Source organism: Macrobrachium rosenbergii, chromosome 54 (assembly GCF_040412425.1).
Source record: "Macrobrachium rosenbergii isolate ZJJX-2024 chromosome 54, ASM4041242v1, whole genome shotgun sequence".
NCBI classification, from domain to species: domain Eukaryota; kingdom Metazoa; phylum Arthropoda; class Malacostraca; order Decapoda; family Palaemonidae; genus Macrobrachium; species Macrobrachium rosenbergii.
The window spans coordinates 18,292,281-18,318,614 of NC_089794.1; the positions used below are offsets into that span (position 1 = coordinate 18,292,281).

Here is a 26,334-nt window from a genome sequence, read left to right on the forward strand (position 1 = left end):
AGAAATTTGATGTGTTTACTGTTTTGTTTCAAAGGAAAAGGAAGGGTAAATGTATTAATGTCGTTGCAATATTATCATGTGTTTTGATTTTATTCTTTCGTGATGCCTCTGGACTAGTTTGAAATGTTTTAAATGGAAATCATAATCAACTTGCAATGTGCAATGTATTCTGTTTTGCTTTTTATTTTTGTTTGAGTGACATCTAATATATCCATCATTTGTTTGTGACCTTATAAATGACTACTTTTTTAACTTCTCAGTCTGTTAACACTAATGAATGTGTAGGTTTATGCTTAATTCATGTAACCCAAACTTAGATTTTCAGTTTCTTGGAAAACACCATGAACATGAAAGATATTGCCTTACGGATACCAACATGCATTTGTTTATTGCTTCTGTATTCCCTGGTTCATACAATCTTCCATCCTATTGGTAGGCAGGATTATCACTTCCCTTGGGGTTAAGCCAGACTTTTCTTTTTCCCCATCCCCATACTTTTGTCTGTCTTAGAACTGACCAAGATGAGGGCATCAGTTGCATGGCCAATCAATCTCCACTCACAAAACCAAAAACTTATTACTGTAGGATGAAACTAGCTCCCAAGTCCATGCTTGAAGTGTTTTAAAGGGGAAAAGCTTAGTATTTTTCCATGCAGGGCACGTTTTACCCACTATAGAAGCAGTATCACCAAGTTAAGCCAACAGGGTAAATGTTTGCAGACCCTTCTCTCAGTAACTCAGATGTGTGTCAATAATAATTATGTTCTTTATTCATGAGAGTATTTTAGAAAGTGGTCCTCTTGCTGAATAGCAGAACCTTTTTTTTTTTTTTTATACTGAACTTAACCCAAGTTTCTGACAGTGCAAGTGAATATTTGAGATATTTTGGTAGAAAGAAAGCTAACTCTCCCGGAAGAGCAATTCTTTCATGATATCTTGCATAGGCAAAAGCTAAGTTTAAACAATTTGGGAGTTTTGTTTCTTATCCGCAGCATTTTTTCTAATTTCTGGAAGGACCTAGTTTTCAACTCAGAACTTCTAGCAGTGAGCCAAATTATATGAGATATCTGTTCTGAAATCAACAGTAGCCAGCTACCAATTATCACCTTGTTTCAGTTTTCAAGGCTGGTTCCAGCTTACGCTGAAAGTAAATCCCATATGTAAAGACTGAAGGTTTATATGATAGGAAAAATACAAATTAATTTAAAAATGTGTCATTTTTGCTTTGTGAAGCATTTTTTCTTAATTGAACTACTTGTTAATCATCTTAAAATATCATTCTGTAACCTTGAACTAGAGCACCATATTGAAGGAGTTTTCCTTTGGAAATATCAAGTTGCATATATTAATTTTTCCTTTTGTAAAGGGTAGCAAAAATGCAAACCCCATTGCAAACTGTGCCCCCAAGTAATACTGGGACACAGCGTTTAAAGTGTTGATTACTGATGATAATCCAGGAAATGACTTGCCGTAAAGAGGTAAGAATCTAGTAATATGTAAGATTTTGAGCATTTTCTTGAAATTCAGGTAATTAATGAGATGAAATTCCACCTACCGTTTTACACTACATCTAATTTATTCCGGCTTGTTCTTATAGTTGTATCGTAAAATTGTTCTTTGTATAAAACAATATAGCCAATTATAGTTTGAGAAATAAGGAAGTCACGACTCGCAGTGCTTACTGCAGTGGCGTTATGGATTGTGAAACAGAGCTGGGGTATACATATTTTTTGCTGCTGCTCTTAATTATCATTAAATTATTATTTTACGTAACAGCACATGTAATGTCAGGGACAAATTTCCTCACAAATGTGTAATCTTGTAAATATTGTATATAGGATTATACTTCTCAGCATGTTTTTTCTTTAGCTGTGGATAAATTGACACCACTGATGTCCTTTTACCAGCATGTTTAGCAGGTTTCTGGCCAAAACATGAAGTACATTTTGACTTCAAGTTCCTCTTATCTGCTTACTGCTCGGAAAGGCAGTGCTCTTGCTGTAATGAAAAGCACAGTTTACATATTGTGACAGTTGAAATGCACCAGTGTTACCTACTTTGGAAATTGCATATCATTGCAGTTGTTCGGCAATCACATAAGCATAGAGACAGTATGACTAAATTGCTAGAAGTTTGTTCCTTAAGTGAAGTTTGCAAGTCATAAACGAAGATTTAGACATCTTTATAAGCATGCATCAAAATGTAAAAATTGTATGGTTATTGCAGGTTACACATTAATAATTAGGATAGGAAACCACTACACTGCTACTATGAATACAGAGTAGTTATGTGAACTGATATGTTTCAGTGTTTCTGAAACTGCCTTTAGCGGTTGGGCTGAAGGCTACACATTTTTTGCTATGCACTGAAATAACACCAAGAAATGCTGAAACCAAGTTGGTCATTAGATCAACAGAATTCAGGTTGCTTCAGAACCTTTTTTGTGTGGCAAAGCTCTTCTGGAATTTGAAAACTGGAAGCTTCACATGTTGTAGAGCAAACTGCCTGGAAAGAAGAGCAAACTGCCTGGAAAGAAATTTAATAAGTAACTTCACAAGAGTAAAGTACTTTTTAATATTAGCAAATTTTGTATTCCAGTTCATATTTGTGTAATTTGTCATTTTATTTTTCAGTTTGATTGCTAAAAGAAATGCATTATGTTTTGTGACTAAAGAAGTGAGTTGATTCATAATAAGTGATCATCATCCTCTTGGCTTTTACTTAAACTAATTTCAGTCTGTTTTGCCGTAATGTTGGGCCCCCTCATTTGAATATGTCCTACATGTTAGAAATGTGAGTTGAGGAGTGGGAAAAAGGAAAAATTTTGTTGTAAATGAGCTTTTCCCTTAATTTCCGTTACATTTCTCCCAGATTTACATTATTATAGTTGCTCATACGAATACTTCAACCACTGTACTTTCAAAATGACAAGAGCTTAGTTTGATTGTAAATATTGTATAGTGAAAATCAACACTAATGTTTTATTATGTACTAGAATATGCAGTGTACCCACTGATTAAGGTATGGATTGTAAAGCAGCTCTTTATGGAACGAATCATAAAATGCATTTCTGCTCGTAAGAGGATGGATGGCCTGGAGGCACTATAGTAGTTGCTCCTTCAATTTGAATTTCATGCAGTAGTTTGTGATATTGATTTTAAACATAAAGGTTTTTACTAGTAAGTGGTTTTTGTATTTGCCCTCACTTAATTGATATATCATTGTTCATACATTGTAGCTATTAATATAATGAGACAGTTGTAAATAATTGTAAGTATTCAAAAGTTTTAATTTACTGTATCAATGGTCATTTGTCCAGCAATCATTAATGTCTTTTTTGTTAGTAGAGTCCCTATGGACAGGTTAAGGAAATGTGTTAATATTTTGTCTGTTTTTCCTTTCAACTGTCCTTAGTAGTGTAGTCAGCCTAGGTTAAGAGGTACTTCAGAACTAATTATTTCAGATGTCACTCGTGTGGTCATTTGTAGCCTACATTTATAACAATGTAGATTGCAGCCTGGTCCCCTGGATGGTGAGTTCTAATAGTTTATGGCAGACTTCAACTCACAATAGCTTGGTCTTGAGATATTTACAGCTAAAATATCCAGCTTTTTTGTAAGTCTTAGCTTTACATGCGTTTTACCCAGCCTTATCATCTGCTACTTGTTTTAAGGACAAATACTCTACCTCATAATCCATTCATTACCCACTGTCTGGCAAGACACCCTGAGCCTAGTGATTCATCCAGTGGTTTAAACATTTAGTTTCATGAGTGCTTCAGCTTTGTCTTATCTGTTCCATCACCACTTCTATTCTCAAGTTATGTTTGCCTCTACAGGAATAACCATCACCTTGTACAGGAGTATCTTTCAGTGTGAGCCGGAAACCAGTCGAAACTAGGTGCAAGGTAGTTAACCAGATGGTTAACAGGTGGAAACTCACCAACTGATACCTTCACTTTTTTTTCCGCTGCCATCAGACGTGTTGGTGCACTTCCCGACTGACTGGTTGAAAGCTTGGAAGTGGATGAGTATTTCCACCACTTTTTGTTGTGTTTGTTTTGAGGGATATGGTCTACCGTTTTGGGCAGTTCATGTTGCTTGCAGCAACAAACCCTTATACTGTATGTGCTTGCAGGGAACGGCTTGTTCATTCAAGGGCGTCCCCTTGCAAGGAATTTTTAAAATGGGACCCACCTCAGTGGACTTTGTGTGGGAAGAGTAGGAAGGGCAAGAGGCATTTGCTGGATTCATCAGGAGGAAATACTCCCAGGTGACACCAGTGAGCTTCTCTAGTGCTCCTCCTTACTCCCTTTTCTCTCTCTCTCTCTCTTCCCTCTGCATTTCTCCCAAAAGGAGTAACACTAGGCCTAAACCTAAACCTGCTCATGAATTCTCGCCCAAGAACAGCTGCTTTTGATGGTGGTGCTCCATCACCAGCCCAGTCACCCTCCAGTAATTTTGATTTCGAGTCTGATGCTCCTGTTTTGCACAGAAGTGTCATTGCTGCAGTGTCTCAGGGAGATATGGCCTTCCCTTAATATCTAAAACATTTTGCTGCCTTCTTGAACAACCTAGCCAAGGAGAAAAGGGCTTCAACACCAGAATCCTCTGGTACAGTCCAAGATGTGTCTTCTGCTTTCTTGGCTAAGGAAGGGGATATCTTGTAGTGGTGCTTCTTCCAGCAGCAGATAATGTCATTCCTGGTGCTTCAGAAAATTCTTCAGTTCCTGCCTAGACCAGCCGTTTGGTATATAAGGCAACTGTGTCTGGCAAAGGAAAAAGGTGGAAGCACTGGCAGCTCTCTCCCTAGTCTTCCTCTACCCTTCCCTGGACTCCATTCCAAACCAGCCACAGTGGAAGAAGGGGAAGCCTAAGGCACAGCCCAAGTGGTCCCAGGGACCCCTTTCGCACACACTCCCAGCTTGTTTGCAACCAGGACAAGGCTTAGTTGAGTTTGCTTTAGGACAAGGCTGAGTGTTTTGCTCGCATCCTGCTCAATCAAGGAAGGTAGCTGCATAGGACAGCCCTTTTCACTGCTGCTCCCTGGGCTGCATCAAGAGAGCAGGGTAGGTTCTCCTCAGCCTTCTCTGGGAGGCTTGAGGAGGGAGTCTGCCCTGTCTCCATGCTTGCAGTGTTCAAACTTCTTGAAGCATGTGCATGTAAAGTGATTCTTCTCCAGTGGCTTTTTCCACCTCTCGTTCATGCAGATCATAACGCACCTAGGAGTGGAGCAAGAGGAGCATTTACCTTCACTTTCATTTGCAACCAGGCATCAGAGGAGAGAGGCAGCCCAGTCAATGCAGTTCTCACAGTGATTCAGCTGAACCCCAAGCCTTCTCTCTGGCAAGAAGTTCAAGTGGTTCATGGGATGAGGAACACCCTAGGGAGCAGAGTTCTGGTGTGTCTCCTTTGGGCACCTCCCAAAACCCTTTGGTCTATACCCTTTCTCATGAATTTTTGGGCATTCTTACTGGTTTTCATCTTACTATTTCCATATCTATCGTTTTTATGACTGATTGGCCCTCTTCCCTTCTTATCACTTGACCACTTCAATCTTCTTTTTTCCAGCCTGGACACCACATCTCTCAGCACTATCCAAGTCAACTTAAGCACAAGAACCATGATGGGAATATCAACCAAGTGAATATTTAACAAGCCGAACACATGGATGTTTGATTGCGTTATAATTTGCAACTCAAGACATGCATTATTATTTGTAGCCCAAGAAAATATTACTAAATGTTCCATTAACCATGAATAGCACGAAGAAATGCAAACTAATCAATTTCTTCTAACTTTATATAAAACCTTTGAACCAATCCTATCATACGAGAGATTTTTGAACAACTATAAAATGATTCTTTAATTTTGTTGTGTTTTACAACACTTTCTGCAAGAAATAAAATTATATGGTACATGTCAAAAGCATAAACAATTGGCTGTAATATATTTGTTCTAAATGTACAATATCTGCATTACAGAAAAAAAATTTCAGTACATAACTTGTGCATCACATAAATACATGTCTTAAATGAAACATACACATTACTATCAATCTTTGGTCAACAGAATGAATGAATGCACAGTACAACTACTTATTTTGGCAACTGTAGATTGGACACCTTTGAGTTCCTTACATACTAAATACCAGTGTTATGACTAGCTTGTTCTAAACTAATATTTTAAGTTACCAATAAAGACCTTGAATAATGTTAAGAAACTGGATTAAAAGTAAAGAGTTTTTCCAGTATTTCCATCTCTTAAGTCATTATTCATTAACCTTCGACTTATTCTCAACTTGAAGAATTGTTAAATATCAATACCACGACCGAACAAGAATAAAAACAGTTGAGAAGAATTGTTAAATATCAATACCATGACTGAACAAGAATAAAAACAAAGATGATAAGATTACAACAATGTAATATTGGTTAAAAATGGACAAATAAAATCCAAGAGACTACAATTATTTCCTATTCCAATGAGAAATACTGTAAAGCTCAAAAATAAAAGCAAAAATAGTAATTCATGGTATAAAAATGTTGTCAGCTACAAAATGTCTAAAAATAAATTGACAACAAAACGTCTAAAAATAAAAATACACAAAAAAATCCCGTGCACGGTAGTTTCTTAAAAAAGATTTAGCGTTTCTCTGTTATCCAAACAACTAAGGTTTGTTTCCTTCACAAAAAAGGGAAGAAAGTGGGACTTACAATGATTAAGCACCTACAATTTTTGCTCTACACAATACACTGTAGTTGTGACCACTATCTTAATGCATGGATGATGATTAGTCAAAGTTACTCAAAGTACAAATGATGGAGGGAACTACTGTATACTCTATATACCATATGAAAACAATAGCTAATTAATTTCTGTACATCAACAATGTGTACAACAATTTTGCTAAAGTTACCCTAAACTGAGCTCAATGACTATATATCACTTGTATGCTCAAAATCTACACTTAAGTACATTCACTAACTTCAGCAGTACCTTACTTTCCCAGATAGTTACTATCAAATGAAACCCTCAAAAGATATACTTCATGGTATTTCTAGAAAAAGTAGTACGTTGTGCTGCTAGGTAATTATTTCTAGAAAAAGAAGTACCTTATGCTGCTAGATAATTTTGTCTTAAGTACATTCGTCTGAATTTTTTATAAATCCAAAACCAAGTTTCATCAAAACCTGGTTTTATCAAAACCCCACTAGTCATATGTATGCCTGTAGTCATGTCCCAAATGTTCTCAAGTACAAAAAGTCTCTTGTATGTCAAAGAAGAAGGTAGTAACTACATGTCCCTCTAGATCCTGTTATGTCAACCAATAACCTTGCTCTTCATGATCTGCAGTGCTCATTAATTTTCCACCTTGCATTAGTCATCACTGATATCAACCTTTTTCCAATTTAATACTTTATAAAATTTTGTGTAAGCTGTCAGAGACTGGTCTTCATACAGCAGGTAGCGTTCAGTATCTGGGATCATCTTGGGTACCAGGTTTTGTCAGGTTCAGATATCTGTGTTTGTTTTGGGTGATTTATGGAATCTTCAGGTTCTTGTCTTTATAAATGTTGAGATTTTGGGCGGCCACACTCTTGACTAACAAGGACATGGCAAAGTATTTCTTTTATTGGTTACTGTGAATTTGTGATAAAAAAAGCTAGTTTTGGTGTTATTTTGAAAATGAATATCTGTAGTTTGTGTTGTTCAAAAATAGAAGATGACAAAAGGGTAAAGTCAAAATAATACAAAGTTCAGCAAAAATTTTTGTAAATGATGTCAACAGAATCTCAAGGGTTGGGAAAAGAATGATATACGAGGAATCTCAAAGGGTTTAAGCTTGTCTGTCATGTTAAACTACTTAATAATAACAATGATCTATATAAAATAAATTATTTTTTCTGGCCTTACAGTCCTATTGTTTCAAGATCTTTGCTATCTTCAGGTAGACTATTATGGGTAGTGGATCACTTGTGCTGCTGCCTGTGATTGTACCTAGTATTATATATAGTCTGATTACTCTTCCTTGCACTTTGCAGCTTTTCAGCACTGACTGTTGCGTTCTGCTAGTGCTGTGATTTTGCATTCTGTGGGCATTTGATGTCTTAAACTAGTCCCAGCTGTGTCCTTGCTAAACACATCACAAAGAATTTGAAAACAAGACAATGACCATAGTGGAAAATATCTTTGAAAAATGCTGGACATCTGCATATCAAGTCACTGACCTGTTGTTACCACGAGGCTTAGCAAACAACAAACCAATATCATCACTTTACAATCTCTTTACAACTTTACATAGCCGTACATTCTTCCACTGAATATTCTGCAAAGATTTGGGCCAAGAATTTGCACTTACATTGCTCACTGCTGAAGCTAACATGATTCGGAAAGTCCTATTTGCTCAGTGACATTTCAAAGACAACCATGTAGTGTGGACTTGGTAGACACTGAGATAGGAAACAGTGTTTTAGAACATCAATAAATTTGTCTTGAATAGGGCCCATACTTAATCCCACCTTGTCACACAAAGTCTCAGGTATGATGCATGTGTTCTTAACAGTGTCTATGACATTCTTTGCTCCAGTATGGACATGCCCTAATGCTTTACCATCCCTTGAAAGAGAACTCTACCTCCTCTGCAGTAGCTGTCGCAGCCAGGTATGTCCACTACTGAGATGTGCCACAAGCAGTTGTTCAACCACTGGCTATACTACGCTCGGAGAAAGATATTTAGGTAAAGACGATCAAATAGTTCTGTTGCTGATGTCTGCTTCCCTGGCTTCAGACTTTGGTCTTAGGTCATCAAGAAACATTTCTGTCATTAGTCACAGTGTAGTACCCATTCTTTGACTGCTGTGCCTACACCCAAGTCAGCCTACTCTTCACCTGCCTTGCCCACTGTCCAGACCACTAGCCATCAAGTCCCCTTCTTATTCAACTATTCAACTGTCTGACAGCTTAAAACTTTACCACTGTCTTTATTTCAACAGATCCGTTATATCATTTACGCTTCGAATATCAACTCACTTAAAACTTTCGTTCTTATTAAAACTGCCATTTTTTAAATGAAAACCCTACTTAAAATAATAAAAACGTGCTGAGATAGAAGTTCATTACATAAAGCTAAAGTTTAGCAAACTGGAAAAGTATTATTGAATCCTAGCTCTTTTAAAGAGCATCTCTTCAGTCACTGGCCATACTACATTAAAAACATTGCTGCTCATCTGTCTTCAGCCCCCTGCTACCTTGGCATTTGTCTTGTACCTTCATTCTCAACCTTTGGCCTCTTTCTACCTGACTATCCAATTCTTTTCTTTTGCCAAATATCAGTTCTGCCCCTCATTCAAAATCAATAACTTCAAACCAGGCCTATCCGTCCAGAAGTATACTTGGTAGTCTTTTTAAACTTAAAATGATAATACTGTACTGAACTACTATCATTATCATCTTTACTAACAACTTGACCTCTGTTAATATAATTAAAATTTCACACAATCACAATTAAAACTATACTTCAGGCACAAGCTTCACATGCCCAGACAGTGCTATTAGTAGCATAAAAAATCTACATAAGGCTTAGTTACACACACTGTCAATAGGTAAACCTAGTATCCCAATTTTTACAGAAGCTACCAGCACAACTTTCTCCCTTCCTCTATACAGTCTGCTAAATCTTTCTACTCCCAAATCCCCTACAACCTTATCGATATATCTGTAAAAATATTCTTTCCCAGCACTCACAACATTCCAAAGTGGATGTCTTTAAAACCAGGATACTTTTCAAGCATTCGCTCTTTCTTGCAGCATTACTCATCCATAGCAAACCTCAAAAAAGAAGCCAAAACAAATTAAGACCTGAGATCTACTCATACTAACATAGTAGTTTAAAGATTGTCTTTTATAATCCCATGATCTCCAGGTGGAAATACAGGAAAAATTAGTCATTATGATCCTACATTGTGAAATAAGACTCTCTTTATGACATCTGCTATCACTGGAAACGCTGGCCAAAAAGAATCTGGTGAAAGTTTTTAAGACGCAAAAGGAAGGTGGAAATATTTTTCAGCTTTTAGTCTACTGATATGGGAGTAAAGAGTAGAACTTACGAGGTATTTTGTACTTCTACTTGATCCTTGAAGAACTCATCTTGACAAGCTCTAAAAACTTGAGCTTACATTGTCAGAAGGGTGCTTCACTTCTTTGGTTTCAAACTTTTGGTTCCAGAATAAAAGTTCCTGACTAGATCAACTCTTGAGCTCAAACATCATACGGCCTCTTTACTTTGTCTTGGGTCTCACGCTTTTACTTCCAGTATATGTGTTCCAGTCTAGACCATCATATGGGAGAGGAGAAGATACAGTGGGAAAAAGCCAAGTCATATACCATCTTTCGCCAAGGCTTACCTACAAAAATAAAAGAAATGTGCTTAACTATAGCATACCAGTAACATAAACTATAAATATTTTAAACACACTGACAACCTATAGCTAATGTCTTAGGAACACCAAGGTGTATATGTGTATTGTAAACTATGTATCAAAAAAAACATGCATCACATTGTGAGATTACATTCTGTATTGATCATACCAAGCCCTTCCAAAATCACAGATACCCAATGGTAATTTTAATGTTCATATAAAAAAAATTAACAAAACCAATACTTAATTGGCAACTTCAGCTCACCTTAATGTTATGATTTCTCCCAAGGTCATACTTTTGACCTTTTCGGTTATTATTCTCGTGCGTTGTTGTGTTGGTTATTATCAGGCCTGTATAATAATAAATGAGGACAGACATGAAGAGAAATCCTATCACATTGATGGAGAAGAGGAAGGCATACAGAGTATTTAGTGACGGCTCCCACAGAAGCCAAACACCAGGCAGCAAGAGGCGTACCAGTGCCCACAAGTTGAAGCCACCTGCAAAACAGTTTTAGAATTAATGCTAGTACAATAAAAGAAGTTAACATAATTACCAACTTTATTCATAAAGGCCAAATTTCCTAAAATCCTGTACAGTATATGTCATTAGGGTAGAACTAAGTACAGTAGTAGCTCCGCGGCAGCGATTTAACTTTTTCTACAGTTTTTTGGTTGCTAATTATGGATTTACCTTCAATTTTTGTCGCACGATTGTAATTAACTTGTAATTAACCACATAACTTCATCCAACAAGCTAGGGGACCTGATGGGAAAGCAGGGTTATGGGTGGGGTATACCTCCAGGACAGGGTGATTTGCTCCCCCCGCTTGTTACTACCCTATAATTTAGGGGACCCCTAGGGAAAGTGGGGTTATGAGTGGGGTAGACCACGGGGGGTGAGAAGGCAACCAAACTTTACTGTATACGGCATTACAGTGACGAAAAACCCTTACACAAACACAGGAGGAACAAGACGACAAAGGTAGCCGTTACAAAGACAAAAACTTTCACTACTACTGCTATTTTGAATGCTGCCATGCATGTACACTCTTATAGGGGACCTTTTGGTACACAGGCAGACTCCTTACTGAGGAAAAAGTGGGGGTTGGGGGGATAATGTTCGTTTCCGGTCCTTCTAAAGTTTCAATTTTGCGAAATGCACTTAGGGACATTTGCTTCCCCAGGGGCTAGTACTGAGCATGGCAAAATACATTTGAACCCCTAGGGGCTAGTACTGAACATGGCGAAATACATTTGAACCACCAGGTGCCAGTACTAAACATGGCGAAGGGGGTTTCAGGAGGAATTGAGAAGTTTCTCCCACCGGTGTGGGGGGGTGGGGTATTCATAAGTGATCCTCACAGGTTAGAACACCATCTTTCCAACGTCTGCACCTGCCTGTTTGCAGTGGAATGGTTCATACGTATTTCATTTAAGTACACTGGCTGATTCCTTGCTGTACGCTCCTCTGAACCTGTAACATGCCACCCTTTGGCCATTACCTGCAAAAACTCTTATGTCAACTGCCGGGAAATTAACGTATATTGTTACGGCAATTGTGAGATGTTAATTCAGCTGCGTAAAGACCACGGCCTTTAAAAAAAAAAAAAAAAAAAAAGAATTTTAGCCCCCAGTGCAGTAGTGAGTGCAGGCTGGCCACTTGGCAAAAAGCATTCTGCTCCCCCAGAAACAGGCTCGGGGTCCCTGAGATAAGTTTATTGGGGTTGGCTTCTTAGTGTTTCAAACTGTTTTTTTCCTGATTATTTTATGAGTTCGGAACTCCTGCGGACTGACTGGTGCCTTGGAAATTGGTTTTCCCTTGACTTTTAGGGCTGTTGGTAAAGGAGATGAAGTTTCATTTTTTTGCCGGCCTGTTATTCTTTCTAATGCGTTCCTACCTATCCCCTGCAACCCACTGCCACCCCCGTTTCCACGGTGACAGTACGTTTTGCCTCTGCGCAAAATCCCCTGCCTCCACCACCACTGCCGCTTCTCACCTTCCCCCCATTTTGTGGGGACGTGAGCAACTCTCTCCCTGCCTTCCCCCATGTTCCTCCCCTTCCCTCAGCTGCTCCTTGCAACAAATGGCTCCCTGGCGATTTACACTTCTGGAGTGCACTTCCACAATGTAAATATGTCCGCTACATTTGTGCATGTTCTCCCCCAACCAAAACCTGAATTCCCACAGTCCCCCTTTACTGTTGGGTAGAGTTAGGGGGCAAATAACACTAGGCCGACAACAAACAAATGTGCCTCCTTTATAAGCAGCCCAAAAAAGTATAGGAAAATCCAATTTCCAAGGTAAAAACAGGCACGGAGCTAATACTTAGAATACCGTAATTAGCAAATAAACTAGACCTTTCTGTGCACACTTACTGTAAAGCATACTCAACCTAAATACAATCACATTTCAAATCCTCTTCTTTGTACTTCCCACTTGCCTCTAACCTCAATCTTTTCCATGTGTACATCTCTATCTTCTTCCTTCCCATTCCCCTGCCAAAGGTTGAAGGCTCTTTTCTTCCCTTAAGCTGCCCTTCTTACTTCCTCTATTCCACCACTACGTCCTTTTCTCTACAACCCATTCCTGTTGTCAAGTCACATTACTGCTACTGCCATTTGCTTAACTTCTTTCAGCAATTTCTACCGACCACTTTTTGATGCTATATTTGCTGTCACCTTACCTTGGTACTCATCTTTACCTTCATTTTTCTGTTTCCTCATTTTATTTTTTCAAATGGTTATTTTTTATATTTCTCTCTCACTGTTAAACTAACTCACAAGTCTATTTTATGTTAATCCTTTCTTTTCTGCCATCCATAATTTTCACCCAGTGAAATCAATCTTTCAGCTTCACTCTTGCTTGCAATCAATTTCTTTCTTGGCCTATGAAACATTTTGTTCAGCATCCTCAATGCTTGGCTTTGGCAAATTCCAAGTAATGCTTCTCCCTCATGATTTCATTCCCATGAATAACTCCCATTCGTAGCCATCTCACCCATGTAACTTTGATTAATACTATCCTGACTGGTGGCAGTGTCCTTCACTGAGAGAAATGCAGCATACGGTCTGCTACTGTGAGATTCTACTTGTGGTTCATTCACAGAAATTTAATAAAACAAAGAACACTTACCTACATAGGGCCAGATGAAGAAAGCATTCAGAAATGAACAGTAGAGGGTAGACCCCCACATGTAAAACAAGAAAATGTAAAAGTATCGGTGGTTTGCATGCCCAACACAGCACCCCGTAAACACACAGTGATGCTCTTTCTTCAAGATACAAACGTTACAAGTTGGACAATGGCGAGACCTTGGGGGTGCGGTGCTCTCACAGTTGGCGCAAACATGCCATCCTGGGGGTACCTGGTCAAATACAAGAGTAAATTACATTAACTTGGTAAAAAAGAATACTATCTTTACCATGTACAGTACGGTATTACTATATTAAGTGCTACCACCATCCTTCTAAGGAGGTCTCATAAGCTTTGTTGATCAATTCATATACATATATTGTACTGTATATATGCACGTACATGATATAAAAGCAAATATTTATCTGTGTGGCATACACAGGCAAATCTCACTGTCAGATGAATTCTGCTCTTAAAAATAATTACTACTGTATATATGTGAATGACATTAAGTGAATGACATTATATCAATAGCATTATATCATGGGTGTAATGGAATGTTCCTAGTCACTCAAAATGAAAAAAAATTATCATAAAAGACCCCCACGCTGAAGTAATTATTTGCAATAAAGTGCACGCTAACCCACCCATCCGTGAAACAACACTGGAGGACATACATATTCCCTCCATAAATTTTTTATGAATACGGAATTCACAGAATAAATCATACAATTATCTAAAGATATGAAAATACATTTAAAGAAACAGAAAAGAAAAATAAAACAATAATGAAGAGATAATTACAGCACATTAAGACATATGCAATTGCATATGCACAGGAAACACCCCAAACTTAGTTCAGCATAATTGTTTATAGAAAAAAATTTTATGAATGGTTGACAATACAGCATGAACTTTGCAAACATTTCCAGTTAGAATGACACATTGCTTTCAACTGCATGATGTCAAAGCGATAATGTGATGCTACAACAATCCTATAGATTTCCTGCAGCATTTTCACAGCATAGATATTCAAATTGTATGACCTGCAATGCAGTAGTAGTAATATATATACTTTACATTGATATATCAGTAACCTGAAACAACAGTAGTAATGTATAATTCTGATAAGTTACAATTGATAATAAACTGCATACAGTATCATATTTAATGCTGTAACTGTACAGTTCTAAGTATCTTATTCACTGTTGGTTGTATGTAGGAAATTCGCGCCAATTACTCCCCACAAAATTAAAGAGCAGTTCTAGATACAGATACAATGCATCACTGACTTATGGTGACACCTACTTATGGCGGATTTGATCTTACGGCGCTTTTTCAGGGCCGTAACTTGATGTTGCATCAAGTTATAGCAGCTGTAAGTGCCAATGATGACGATAACGGCAAGAGTAGGTATCAAGTTAACAGCGCTTATGGTGCTGTAACTTGATGCAACACCAAGTTACGTCACCGTAAGCGCCATTAAAGCACCAATAACGGCGAAACACCAACTTGTGGCGGAAATCAATTTACGGCACAGCGCTGGAACAGATCCCCTGCCATACGTCGAGGATCTATTTCCTAACAAATATTCGCTAATAGTAAGCTGTAGACAAAATTACAAAGCAACATGTTACAGTCCACTGCAACATGAAAAACTATAAATTGTTACACATGAAATACTGTGCATACCTGAGATGGCAGTACCAGTCCTTGTGTTGATGTATCGACCAAAATAATGGCAACAAAATTGCCAATTATGTTGATCACAATAAACGTACCAGCAATCGCATGAAGTACATTCAGGGTTGAGTTGTATATGGTGGGTGCCACTATAAATACCTGAAAAATGGGACCTCTAATTGCTAAATGTACCCAGGCCTCAAAATTTTGTGTCAAATACACAAGGCAGTAGTTATCTATTTCTGCTAGATATAAATAAATTCAAAATGAGATAATACCAAAACATGAGATCTTTTCAAGGTTATCATTACCCTAAAATTCACTAACAAAAGCCTACAGAGAAAAACTCAATGCTGTAGTAACTGCAAAATCAAATCTAAGTAATTCTGTCTTGCAATAACATTCATCCTAAAAATTATCACACTCCAAGAACTGCCATAAAACTTAGAAGAGAAAAACACAATACAGAAATTACAAAATCATATCAATATAAACTTACAATTACGTTAACTTCCAATAAAAAACATACACAAATCACAGTACTTTCAAAACCTCTTCCACATATTAGTCCCTACAGAACATATTATTATTCATTGGATCATCAAAAATGTACAAACCTCAAAACAGTACACAGCAGGAATGGCAAACGACATAAACACCAGAGCACTGAGATCTGCAAAGGTGCGGGGCATCAGCTTCTTTCTGATTCGCAACTTGTAAGTCATGTTTGGGGATCTGAAAAGATTTAGAATAAAAAAATGGTACTCTACACAAAACATTTTCTGTTGTATTTATCAATTACTACAGAGTCCACATAGAACGTGATTATGAATACTAAAACCACTAAACAAAACATGGACCCAAAATTTGTTTAGTTACATTTTGCAGATTAACATAACACCAGTGAGATACAGCAAACAAAATACAGTATAGTAATAAAATCACTGATTCACATTATTTTGGATAAAATTACATCACGTATCACAAAATTGGATATAAAATAAATATTTTAAAAAACAAAGACTGCAATTTTTTAAGTAAACTTAATTTTTGTTAGATACACAACTTTGAATTTTTATTGTATGGAATACATCCTGAAAAAGCTTCTAACAAAGTACTGTAGATATATAATAGTACATAGGTGGGGGACAGAAGTACCACCACTCCCCTCACTGTCAATCCCAACTTTTCCTTCAGCAAAACAAGGACTAATGCAGGGTTAGTTACAGGTGGGATAAAATAAAAGACTACTTCAGAATTGTATTATCAAAGAAAAATACGATGAAATTCAAACTGTTTTTTCAAGAAAACAAACTTTCATTTCTCAAATGAAGACTTACTCCTTTGGTAAGAGGTATCATGTATGGAACATGACTAGCGGAGTTCCTTCTCAACTGGTATTGCCAGCTTCCCGGTCACTATGCAAGCAGGGGAAGGCTGGCTCCCGTTAGGCCCCAAACACACAAATCCGATGAGGCTGAAAGGCCTTGTGGCAGTTTTGTTTAGAATGAACATATTCTTGAAAAAAAAATCTCAGGAACCTAATCTTCCAAACTATAGGTATGGGAGGGTCATCTCGACAAACAGCAATAACATCATGATTAGACAAGATGATCAAGCTGTATCCGTTGCCCCAACCCTTATTAAGAACAAGGCACAACGAGCTCCAATTAAATGCCAAAGCCATAAACTGGATGGTCTATTATATATCTCACCAAGTTTGCACTCTAGAACTTGAGCCAACCATGAACCTTAAGCAAAATTGCTTTTCTGTCCAATGGCACACCAGCCACATATGTTGGGCAGCTACCTCAGGTCCTAAGGAGAAGGTGTCCAAGGATTGGTGAGTGGCATCCCTGAGGTAAGAGAAGGTAAAGGTGGTCTGACAATACCGGACATCTACCCTCAATACCTGTGAAACCTAGAAATTCCTTCTGAACATGAGGGGCAGGGCTGTCCTTGCCCTCATGGACTCTCACCTGTGGTAGAGGATTGTCTCTTGCCAGATGACCCACAAGCCTACTTAGTTTCTCAAAACCCAGAGTCAAGAAGTCTGTCTTCCTATTAATTTTCTATCTTGGATGTTATACAGTTTCCCAATCTTGCCCTCCCACAATATTGCAACACGAGGGAGACATGCACAACCACATAGTTCCTGAAAATAAGCATGTTTATCATTGTTGGTCCCATCCCACTTCTTCTTCTTCTTCCCAGCTTTTTCCCATTTTTATATGGGGTCACCATGATGCATTCTTTTTGAAGGACTTTGATTTGGCTTTTGGGGTAGACTTTGTATAACTTGATCAGCTGCCCTGCCTGACATCGCTTAGACCCTGGTATTGCGTACATGTATTGTACCAGTTCACCGGCGCTCTTTCTCCCAACAGCGATGAGTTGTTACGCGGTGAGGTCGATAGTCGAGACGTGTGAGGTGTCTGTTATGTTTTTAGAAGATGCTGGAGTGGCTTTGTTTGTGTGTAATAGTCTGTAACACCCATTTGCTTTTTTTTTTTTAAGCAAACCTATCTGTTGATTACATACATAATCCCAGGGTGTCTACACTGATAGCAAAGTGTCTGCCTCTCTGACCAGTTGGCTGCAGATTTGAACCCGCGCCACAGACCTCTAAGAAGTCCGAGACTGCTGCCTTAACCAACTCGGCCATCGAGGCTCTGTTTGTCCCATCCCATTCTTTCCCTCTTATTATCAACAGAAAGTTGTGACTGGCCTATATAAATCATCCATGCAAGACTGAGCCTCCCTTGAAAGATCAGGCCCCACCCTTCTCTGAAAATCTTCGGTGTATCCTACAAAAGACCAAATAGTGCAGCAGATTGCTGTAAAAATCGTTCAGATAGTGAAACAAGCATGAAATTTGGCACAAACATTCCTAAGACTATGCTCTCTTAGAAAAGGGCGCTGGCCACCTGAAAATCCAAGATGGCGGCTATTTTTCAAAATGGCCGCCATCTATGTTGAGATTCACTGGTTTGGGAGCATCTATTGGATGGAATATGCCAGTTTTTTTTTTTTAAACCTCGACTTTTAGGTTATAAAAATGTTCCATACCACACATTTTATTGAAAACCCTTACTAAATGAATTGTAACCAAGATGGCGTACAAAATGGTTGCCATAAAAGTTTTTTTTCTATCCACAGCGCTAGCAGAACATAGAGACCAACTGTTTTTATTTAATGGTATATTCATGTGATCAGACAGTTTAACTAATATGCTATTTTCAACTGAAATAGTAATGGTATGGTCACATACAACATTGTGTCTAAGACTGTAACCATAAAAAGAAAAGAAGAGAAATACGGACTAAACGCATAACCAATCTATGTATAGGTCTCTCAACCTACACCTTTGAAAAATTCGAGGATAAGAAGGTAGGCATAGCATGACACGTTGGATGCTCAAGCTAGATTATCTACTGAAGAGAGGGCAATATTTATCTAGACTTCACATTTGCAAGTGCACAGAGCTATGCAGGGAAGACCCAGCTTGTAGCACTTGCACCTTTCCCGACAGCCTGCTTTGCATCCACATTTGGTAAGCTGTTGGCAACTCTTGGCTAAGGGCGAGTTGGTTGTCCAGAGGACTTGCCATGCTTCACCAGACTTTTGCCATCCCCACTCAGCAGGGTTCTCTGGCTGTGGCTGACACTGGGTGGCCTGCCCCTACACACAACCAGCCTGGTACGCAGCACGCTTGGTGTGTTGGAGGAGAGCTCCCCTGGTTGGTGGAATGGCCTCATATGCCCTTTGTTTTCTGGCAAACATATCAAGTCTAGCCTCATCCACAGTGCCAGCAGTGCTGGATCTTTCATACATAAGTATGACAAACCTCTCCAGGACCTTCAGGTCACTCTCTTCCACTCTGAGAGGGTAGTGACTCAGTTTGGAGAACACAGTGGAGGCCTCTGGAAAGATGTTCCATGTCTGCCAGGCGGTCTTCTTGCCCTTGCTCCGGAAGGCTGACACTGTATCACAGCCTGTGAACGCATGGAAGAAGAGCATGCCATTCACCTTCTCCTGGCCCAGAGAGTTGCACAGGTCATGCACAGCAATCCAGCGCAGGCTCTGGCCTTGGCCAAATGCCACCCATAGCTTCTCTAGCCCTAGATTGTGGAGAGTGGAGAAAGCACTGACTGCAACGACAAGAACATCTGTGTCATTTGCTTTAACCGTGATGGTCTTGGCTCCATGTTCTGTGGCATATTTGGCATGGAGAAAGATGCGGTGTCAGCTTCCTCATGAGAGCACTTTTCCAGTCCCTGAAGACTAGCCTCATGAGTGCTGAGGACAGCAGACCCTTTCGTGGCAATGACAACATTTGTGGCAGACATCTGGGCAACTTTGTCTGCCAGGAACTGGAACAACTCTGTCTTGTTGGCATCGTGTCTTAGGAAATTGCGCCAGTTGGATGGAATTGTGTTCTTGTCTGTCACCTTGCGCCTTCCTCCTTGACCACGTTGGAGCCTGGTCTCAGGCAGTTATCATTGCTGCTTTAGCAATGATAACTGCCTCTGAAAGATCAGATGATTGAGCAAGTGCTTTTCCCACATCCTTTTGAAATGCAAGTAATACATCTCTGCCAGATTTATGAGCCTCAAGTTCTGGAATTTCTGCCAGAGGTTTGTCTTTGAGTCTCGTGGAATTTACACTTGGTGACTCTACACCTAATTGTTCCAGACGTTGTTGGTAGAGGTGGCAAATATCTGCCAGCCGAAATGTGACTGGATCATCTGAACAAAGGTTGTTTTCAACAATGTATGTCATCAGTTCTGACAGAACTAGTGGATACACATCTGATTCTGACTCAGTGCTACCTTGGTCTTTCTCAAGGCTCCTCAGGTAGGACCTTTTTCTGTTGTAGAGGGCACAAAGACAGGCATGGTGATACTTAAACTCCTGTGCAATGACATCCCCACCAGTCAACTTAGCAAGGAGCTTGCCATCACTAAGTATCTCTGCACATTCACGCAATTTCAAGTCAAGGCCCTTAGTACTAGCCTGTCTGAGATCAGATGCAGGTGCCACTTTCTCACAGAAAATGCAAACTTCATTGTCATGACTGGTTCGGCGCAGTTTTGCACGACTAGTCTCAGTGTTGCTGGTCTGGTCATTGGATTGTCGCTTTCTTGCACGGTCCAGTTTAGTGTTGTTAAACAACAAGCGACAGTTCACATGGTATTTTGCTGCATTTTTTCTGAGAGTGGCCTCTATGCCATCACCTTCATCCAGCCTTGCTGGATCCATTATCAGTGGCATTTCATTAATTTCACTGAACATGGGAATGTTCCTTGCCAGCATTGTGTACCCATCATGGTCTAGGACATGATGACTTGGAGGTGATGTCAAGTGCTCACCTCTTTTGTCCTTCTGACAAAGACAACACAAACTCCAGTTTGTTTTTCTACTGCTCAATATTGGATTGGCATCACATTCTGCCATGATTTCACTTTTGATTAAGGCCGAGGGGTTATCCTTTTACCACCTTAAACAAAGCACACATTCCTGTATGGGATTCAACTAGGTTCGGTCTCCCTACACCTAGCCCGATCATTCATCCAGTGCCATTTAAGTCCCGTGTGATCTGTACACCATCCGGGTAAGTACATGAACCATCATGTACAGCCCCCATACCCTTGGCTCGGCTCTCCCGCGCTGGCACATCCTGTCTATTCAGATGCGGCTATCTAACTATAGCTGGTCTGGGGCTGTTAGAAAGCATTTGGGACACTAAACTAAACTATACTACAACTACTAGTCTAAGACTACAGGATTAGTAAAGCTGGATTAGCTGGCACTGAACCCCATGCTGAGTTACACAGCAGTGATGTCACCAGTGTGCCCTGGTTGTGTGCAGACATACACTCTTTTACATTTATTAATTTTCCTTCAAAATTGATGAGTTATTCGAAAGAGATGGCCTCATTAGGATCTAAAACCACAGAAACCAAGATCCATGCTTAAAACGATAATTGTTGAACGGGCATTATTTCTCATTATAATTATTGTTTCTACCTTTTCTTGGCAGCCATATAGCCCCCATATTTAAAGGTAAACTGTACTGGGAAGCTACAGAAACATAATATTCACAAGAAATAGTATGGAAGAGCTTTACCATATTGCTAGAAGCAAATACATGCCATTCTAGTGAAAAATTAGCCAAAATCTGTCGATACTGGCCGCCATCTTGAATTTGGCCGCCATATTAAATTTTTGCGTGGCCAGCGCCCTTTTCTGATAGAGGGAACTTTAAAGAGCACTTGTGCAAAATTTCATGCTTGTTTCACTATCTGAACGATTCTTATGAAATATGCAATTATCTGCTGCACTAAAAAGGCAAACTTTGACATTGTATTAAAATTTATGATACTGTATGAATGTACACCGACATACATCAGCCGATACCAACGTAGGACATTGGGATTTGATTACTGCAGCTGGAAATGGACCAAAAAGGCCATAAATTGTAGCATTTTTGCCTCTGCATTTGACGTTACACCAGAAATGATTGTTTTAGGGACCTTGGATTGTGTCCCAATGTTCTACAAGCTTGACAATAATGTATGAATAATATATATGTTATTAAATATATATTCACTTTCAAGAAACATACTGACTACCCATTCTGGACCTAACCTCAAACATGGGCATATGCCAACATTCTAGATACTTAACTATGGCATATGTATATAAGCCGATGGGCCAAAGTTTCCATTCAAACACATGGTCTGGCATCAGCTACACTTCTTATACAAGGGCTTAAAATTCCCGTGACGGTAATCAAGCGTCGAGGGAATCTCTGTTTGGCTGTCTAAAGAAAAGCAGGAGAGAGCTGCTACCTGACCAAGGAGCGAATGCAGTGTGATGGGTCAAGCATTCTACCCTCAGTTTTTTGGCAATAGAAAAAAAAATTAAGATGGAATATAACGTAACCGGAATTACCTTTACCTAACCTAACCTTGGTTGTGTGTCCTAATTTAAAGCCCACCTTTGAACAACCCCCCTTATGTAAATCTTGACCCCTCACTCTGCATTCTACCCTAAGATAACGTCAAATAGGGCTCAGGGAAAAGTACTGACCGTTGTACGATTGGCAATCCACAAACTGACAGTAATTAACAATGAAAGTGATTTTTTGGATGTTTTAGAAAATGCTGAACATCTCTAGGTCTATATTACTTGCCGACTATTGGAATGCATCACCAGACAGGCCTATGCCACTGCACACTGTCCTACACACTACCCAGGTAGACCTACCCCCATACCCTAACACAGGCCTCTGCCCAGTTTAGCCTACGTTACGGAGTCAATCCTGACCTAGCACCAGCGTCCAATCCTAGACAACGCTACAAAACCAGCAGTAGGCTATGTTTTAGTCGTTCTGCTATACCCAAAAATACATTTCCGTCCATAACCTACCCATGGACCACCTAATCAATGGTTGAAGAGGTTAAGTTAACAATACCTAAAGAGGGACTCCATTATTTACGGGCGACACAGACGAAAAACGCCCCTAAATGACCGCCCTTTACGCTTAACATCAATCGAATTATCCGTATTCTGGAGTAATTCTATTTCTTTACTTGTAATAGGGAAAATACGTTACCTGTCTGGCGCAGCGGAGCTTCGTGGGGACTAAGAATCGCACTCATAAATCCCTAGTGTCAATAACAGAAGAGGGACGTCGTTGCCATATTATTGGTCTAGAAAAGGTAAACCAGGGCAATAGTTTACGTCGTCTATGACGTCATTGGTCGATCGCTGACGTCACGCGTCATATTATACCTGATTTCTCGCGTTCTTCCCGAATTAAAATGTTTAAATGTGTGAAATAATAATTTAAGATATTTATTTAAGCTTTATTCTGGCGTTTGTATGGACTCTTTGGCATGATAATGAGATTACTTGCATGAGAGGGATCGTTCTTATGACGTCATGAAACAGCTGATCTACAAAGTAAGAGGTTAACAACCTTATTTGTTTTTATTTTCGGGCATTTTCGGCCCAGTTTAAGAAAGGAGATGCTCTACAGGGCCACAACTAAATAGCCACTCTTGTTAGTTTATCCTGCAAGCATTTCTAATCATATGTCCGTTAGTGTAGGGACGTTTTGTTATTTAGAATATTTTGACAAGTTATTGAAATGCCCTAAACCTAAAGCATCTCTCAAATATTTAAAGGTTTTGCTTATGCAGCTATAAAATATAGCTGGAATGATCTGTGCTTTATTCTGATGTAAATTATAAACAGAATAAAGCTCATGGTACTTAAATAGCAATAAATATGACATTAGTAGAGATCTATTTTAATAACTGCTTACCTTGCACTCCAAACCAGCATAAAAAGAATTTCTTTCAATCCAGTCCTATCACACACCCATTTTCAGAAACTATAGAAATTATAATACAATTTCTAACATTATACTGCATATTTTATACTTACTGACAAAGTACACAGCAAAAGAAATCAACGGAACATTATAGAGCTTCGAGTAAATAGTAAATTTTGATGAATTATGTCTAATTTCACCCATCACAGATACGTTGGGACTTTTCAAGAGGAACTATCTTTATCCTACCTCCAATGACTAGATTTCAGTACCTTTTTCAGGGACAGATAATTCCTCCAGATGTAAGCCAGCATATGTGGCTACGATTTCAGACGCTTACCTTAAATTTATCCTTTGCAGTCCCAGTTGTCATCTTGTGGCCTCCAACGCTATATGACAAAAAAAAAACGGGGGCCTCTGTGAGACTTGTCTCGCCTGTGCTTTATTTCCCACAGTCAACTCCAATCTCCTTTTTCACGGTAGGTCTAGTTCTTCAAACTCTTTTGCTGACCTTAAGTGCCTAGCTGACATTGTATCGCCTACCATTCTCCATGGGGTTGTTCGAAGGACATGTCCAAACCATCTCCATCTTCCTATCATTTATGCACAAAATAATTTACATTAGTTACTGACAGTTGAAAAAACCAACTAAAAAAATTTTACAAGTGAATTTTATTTACAAAAAGCTTAAACACCAACAAAAATCCTATTGGTTGTGCAGGATCCCAGGTAAACTTTTATGCAAGATGGCATTCTACTTATTGCTACAAATTACAATGTTGACATTATGACCCCCATTTCTAGCTAAAAGCGGAGTTAATTAAAAGAACACAAATCTGTCACAGAAAGTGACCAGCCTGAGAGAGCTTCCTAATGTGCAGCTTACCCTCTGTGCCTTAAGGGTTGTCAAGTTCATCAACATAACTCTTTTGCCTCACTTGACCACTCACCTACTTTAGTTCTGCAGGCGGAAGCATGTCATCAATCCTCACCTTCTAAGAATACTGTAATCTGAAGAAAAACTTCCCAATCTACCATCTGCGAGTCCAGGGAGCATCAAACTGATGAACTTTAGAACATTTGCAGGATGCAAATATGCACTAAATTATCCCCCTCCTTCTCCTTCATCCAGGCTTGGGACAATCCTACAATAGTTGTACAAACTCGCAAGGCAGAAAGCAAAAGCAATAGTCAGTTGTCATTAAATTCTGCTAGTGCCTTTATTGTACTATCCATATAGATGTTAGGCAAAATGGGGGCCTCCCTGAGTGATAGGGAGCCTTGTCCAAATAAGAATCATTTTCAGTCAATTTATGAATTGGAATTCTGCAGCCAGATTGCCTGTGCTTTTACAAGTTATGACAACTTTATTGAATGGTGAGGTTTGTCCGTGGTATGGACATCGCTGTTTTAAACTCTGGCGTGTGTGTGTGTGACCTTACACAGTGCAGCAGAGGCTATATGAACTTCTCTCTTAAAATCTTTCCTCATTCTTACAGCCTTAAAGAAGCAGGTCTGTGCTTTCAAAAAGGCATGTCTCTGCTTGTTTCTTCTGTTACCCTTCACACAGTCCAATATAAACAATAAAAAAGAGAGAACGAATCAGAGAGCAAAATTGGATAATCACAACCAACAGTATATATTCTACTACATCTTTATTGGTTCCCAGTTCATGAAGGCAACAGTCTCAACCCTAACATTAAAAAAATAATAATATTTCCAACAAGCCGACTACAATATCATATATTCCTTCTACAGCAATTAAAAAACAAAAAACACGTATGTTTTGTGCAACAGTGAACGTAATTGTCCTTTATTCTATATGACAATGTGAAACATCTGATAAATCATTAAGTAATATGCACTCCTTCGAGATGGAAATCAGCTGGAGGAAATGTACCTTTAAATGTGATATGAATTTACGACACAAAAAAAGACCCTGAATTGGTCTTTATCCCATGAAAATAGGATAAAACAGTCAAAGAGAGCATAAGAGATCTTAAATAAGCTGAAATCTTTTCAACTTATATCACACATGGAAATACCAATTATAAACTAATAAGATAATAATGATCAAGTAATACAATACAGTATAACCAAACTAGTGAGTCATATCTAATGACTCCTGAGGCTAGCTCAAGGTGTTTGCTTTTAAACAAGGGGCCAAAAATTGAGCATGACAAATCCAAAGAAGTTGGACAGACGGGTGAGGAGTGAGCAAAAGAAATTAACGAAAAGTAAAAGGCTAAAAGCAATGAAGCCGAAGGGATGCTGTGAATAATCTTAGTACCATCAACAGTATGCTACACAACATACTCTGAAGACAGTAGTGGGGCCTAGTGACTAACTTGCTGCTGCAAATAAGCACTTTTAAACATCATACAACTTCCATAAACTCAGTGAGAATCTTTAAAATTGCTGATGCTGCTAAAGATCTTTCACTAACAAATTTTATCTTTTGAAAAAAAATTGTATTTTCTGAAACATCTAGTGTAATTGTTTCCTAAGGAATCCCTCCCCTGCTGCTGCAGTCATCATAAGCATCATTATCTTCATCAATTATAAACACAATTTACTGGAAGGACATTACAGTAACTGATAAAATGAAATGGCTGAGGAAAATTGCAAAAACTTATCATCAAGTGTTCCAGACAAATTAAGAACCACAGAGAGATCAAACAATACAATACTGAAGCTTTCCAACTGTAACAAATATAGACACCTTGGAATTTGTAACCACTGTATTCTA

At 38.8% G+C, this 26,334-nt stretch overlaps 1 protein-coding gene across 4 annotated transcripts; it reads right to left on the minus strand.

Moving 5' to 3' along the window:
* Positions 1–5,933: 5,933 nt before the first annotated feature.
* LOC136834807 (probable palmitoyltransferase ZDHHC24) lies at positions 5,934–23,019 on the minus strand. Of its 4 annotated transcripts, none has more exons than XM_067097538.1 (6): positions 22,863–23,019; positions 15,859–15,976; positions 15,251–15,400; positions 13,559–13,790; positions 10,688–10,923; positions 5,934–10,407 (listed from the first exon to the last, which is right to left on the minus strand). In XM_067097538.1, the coding sequence occupies exons 2-6, from the start codon at positions 15,964–15,966 to the stop codon at positions 10,282–10,284; spliced, it is 852 nt and encodes a 283-aa protein (XP_066953639.1). In that variant the 5' UTR covers positions 15,967–15,976; positions 22,863–23,019; the 3' UTR covers positions 5,934–10,281. The 4 variants fall into 4 exon arrangements, with proteins under 4 accessions (XP_066953639.1, XP_066953640.1, XP_066953638.1 ...); XM_067097539.1 differs by having other exon boundaries at positions 22,840–22,999; XM_067097537.1 differs by having other exon boundaries at positions 22,722–22,908.
* Positions 23,020–26,334: the final 3,315 nt, after the last annotated feature.

Bases quoted from the DNA above. Each gene is read 5' to 3' on its own strand.
- LOC136834807 (XM_067097537.1), bottom strand. The intron at 10,924-13,558 runs GTAAGTGTTCTT...ACTGTTTTGCAG, and splicing joins CTTCATCTGGCCCTATGTAG to GTGGCTTCAACTTGTGGGCA. The intron at 10,408-10,687 runs GTGAGCTGAAGT...TTATTTTTGTAG, and splicing joins GGAGAAATCATAACATTAAG to GTAAGCCTTGGCGAAAGATG.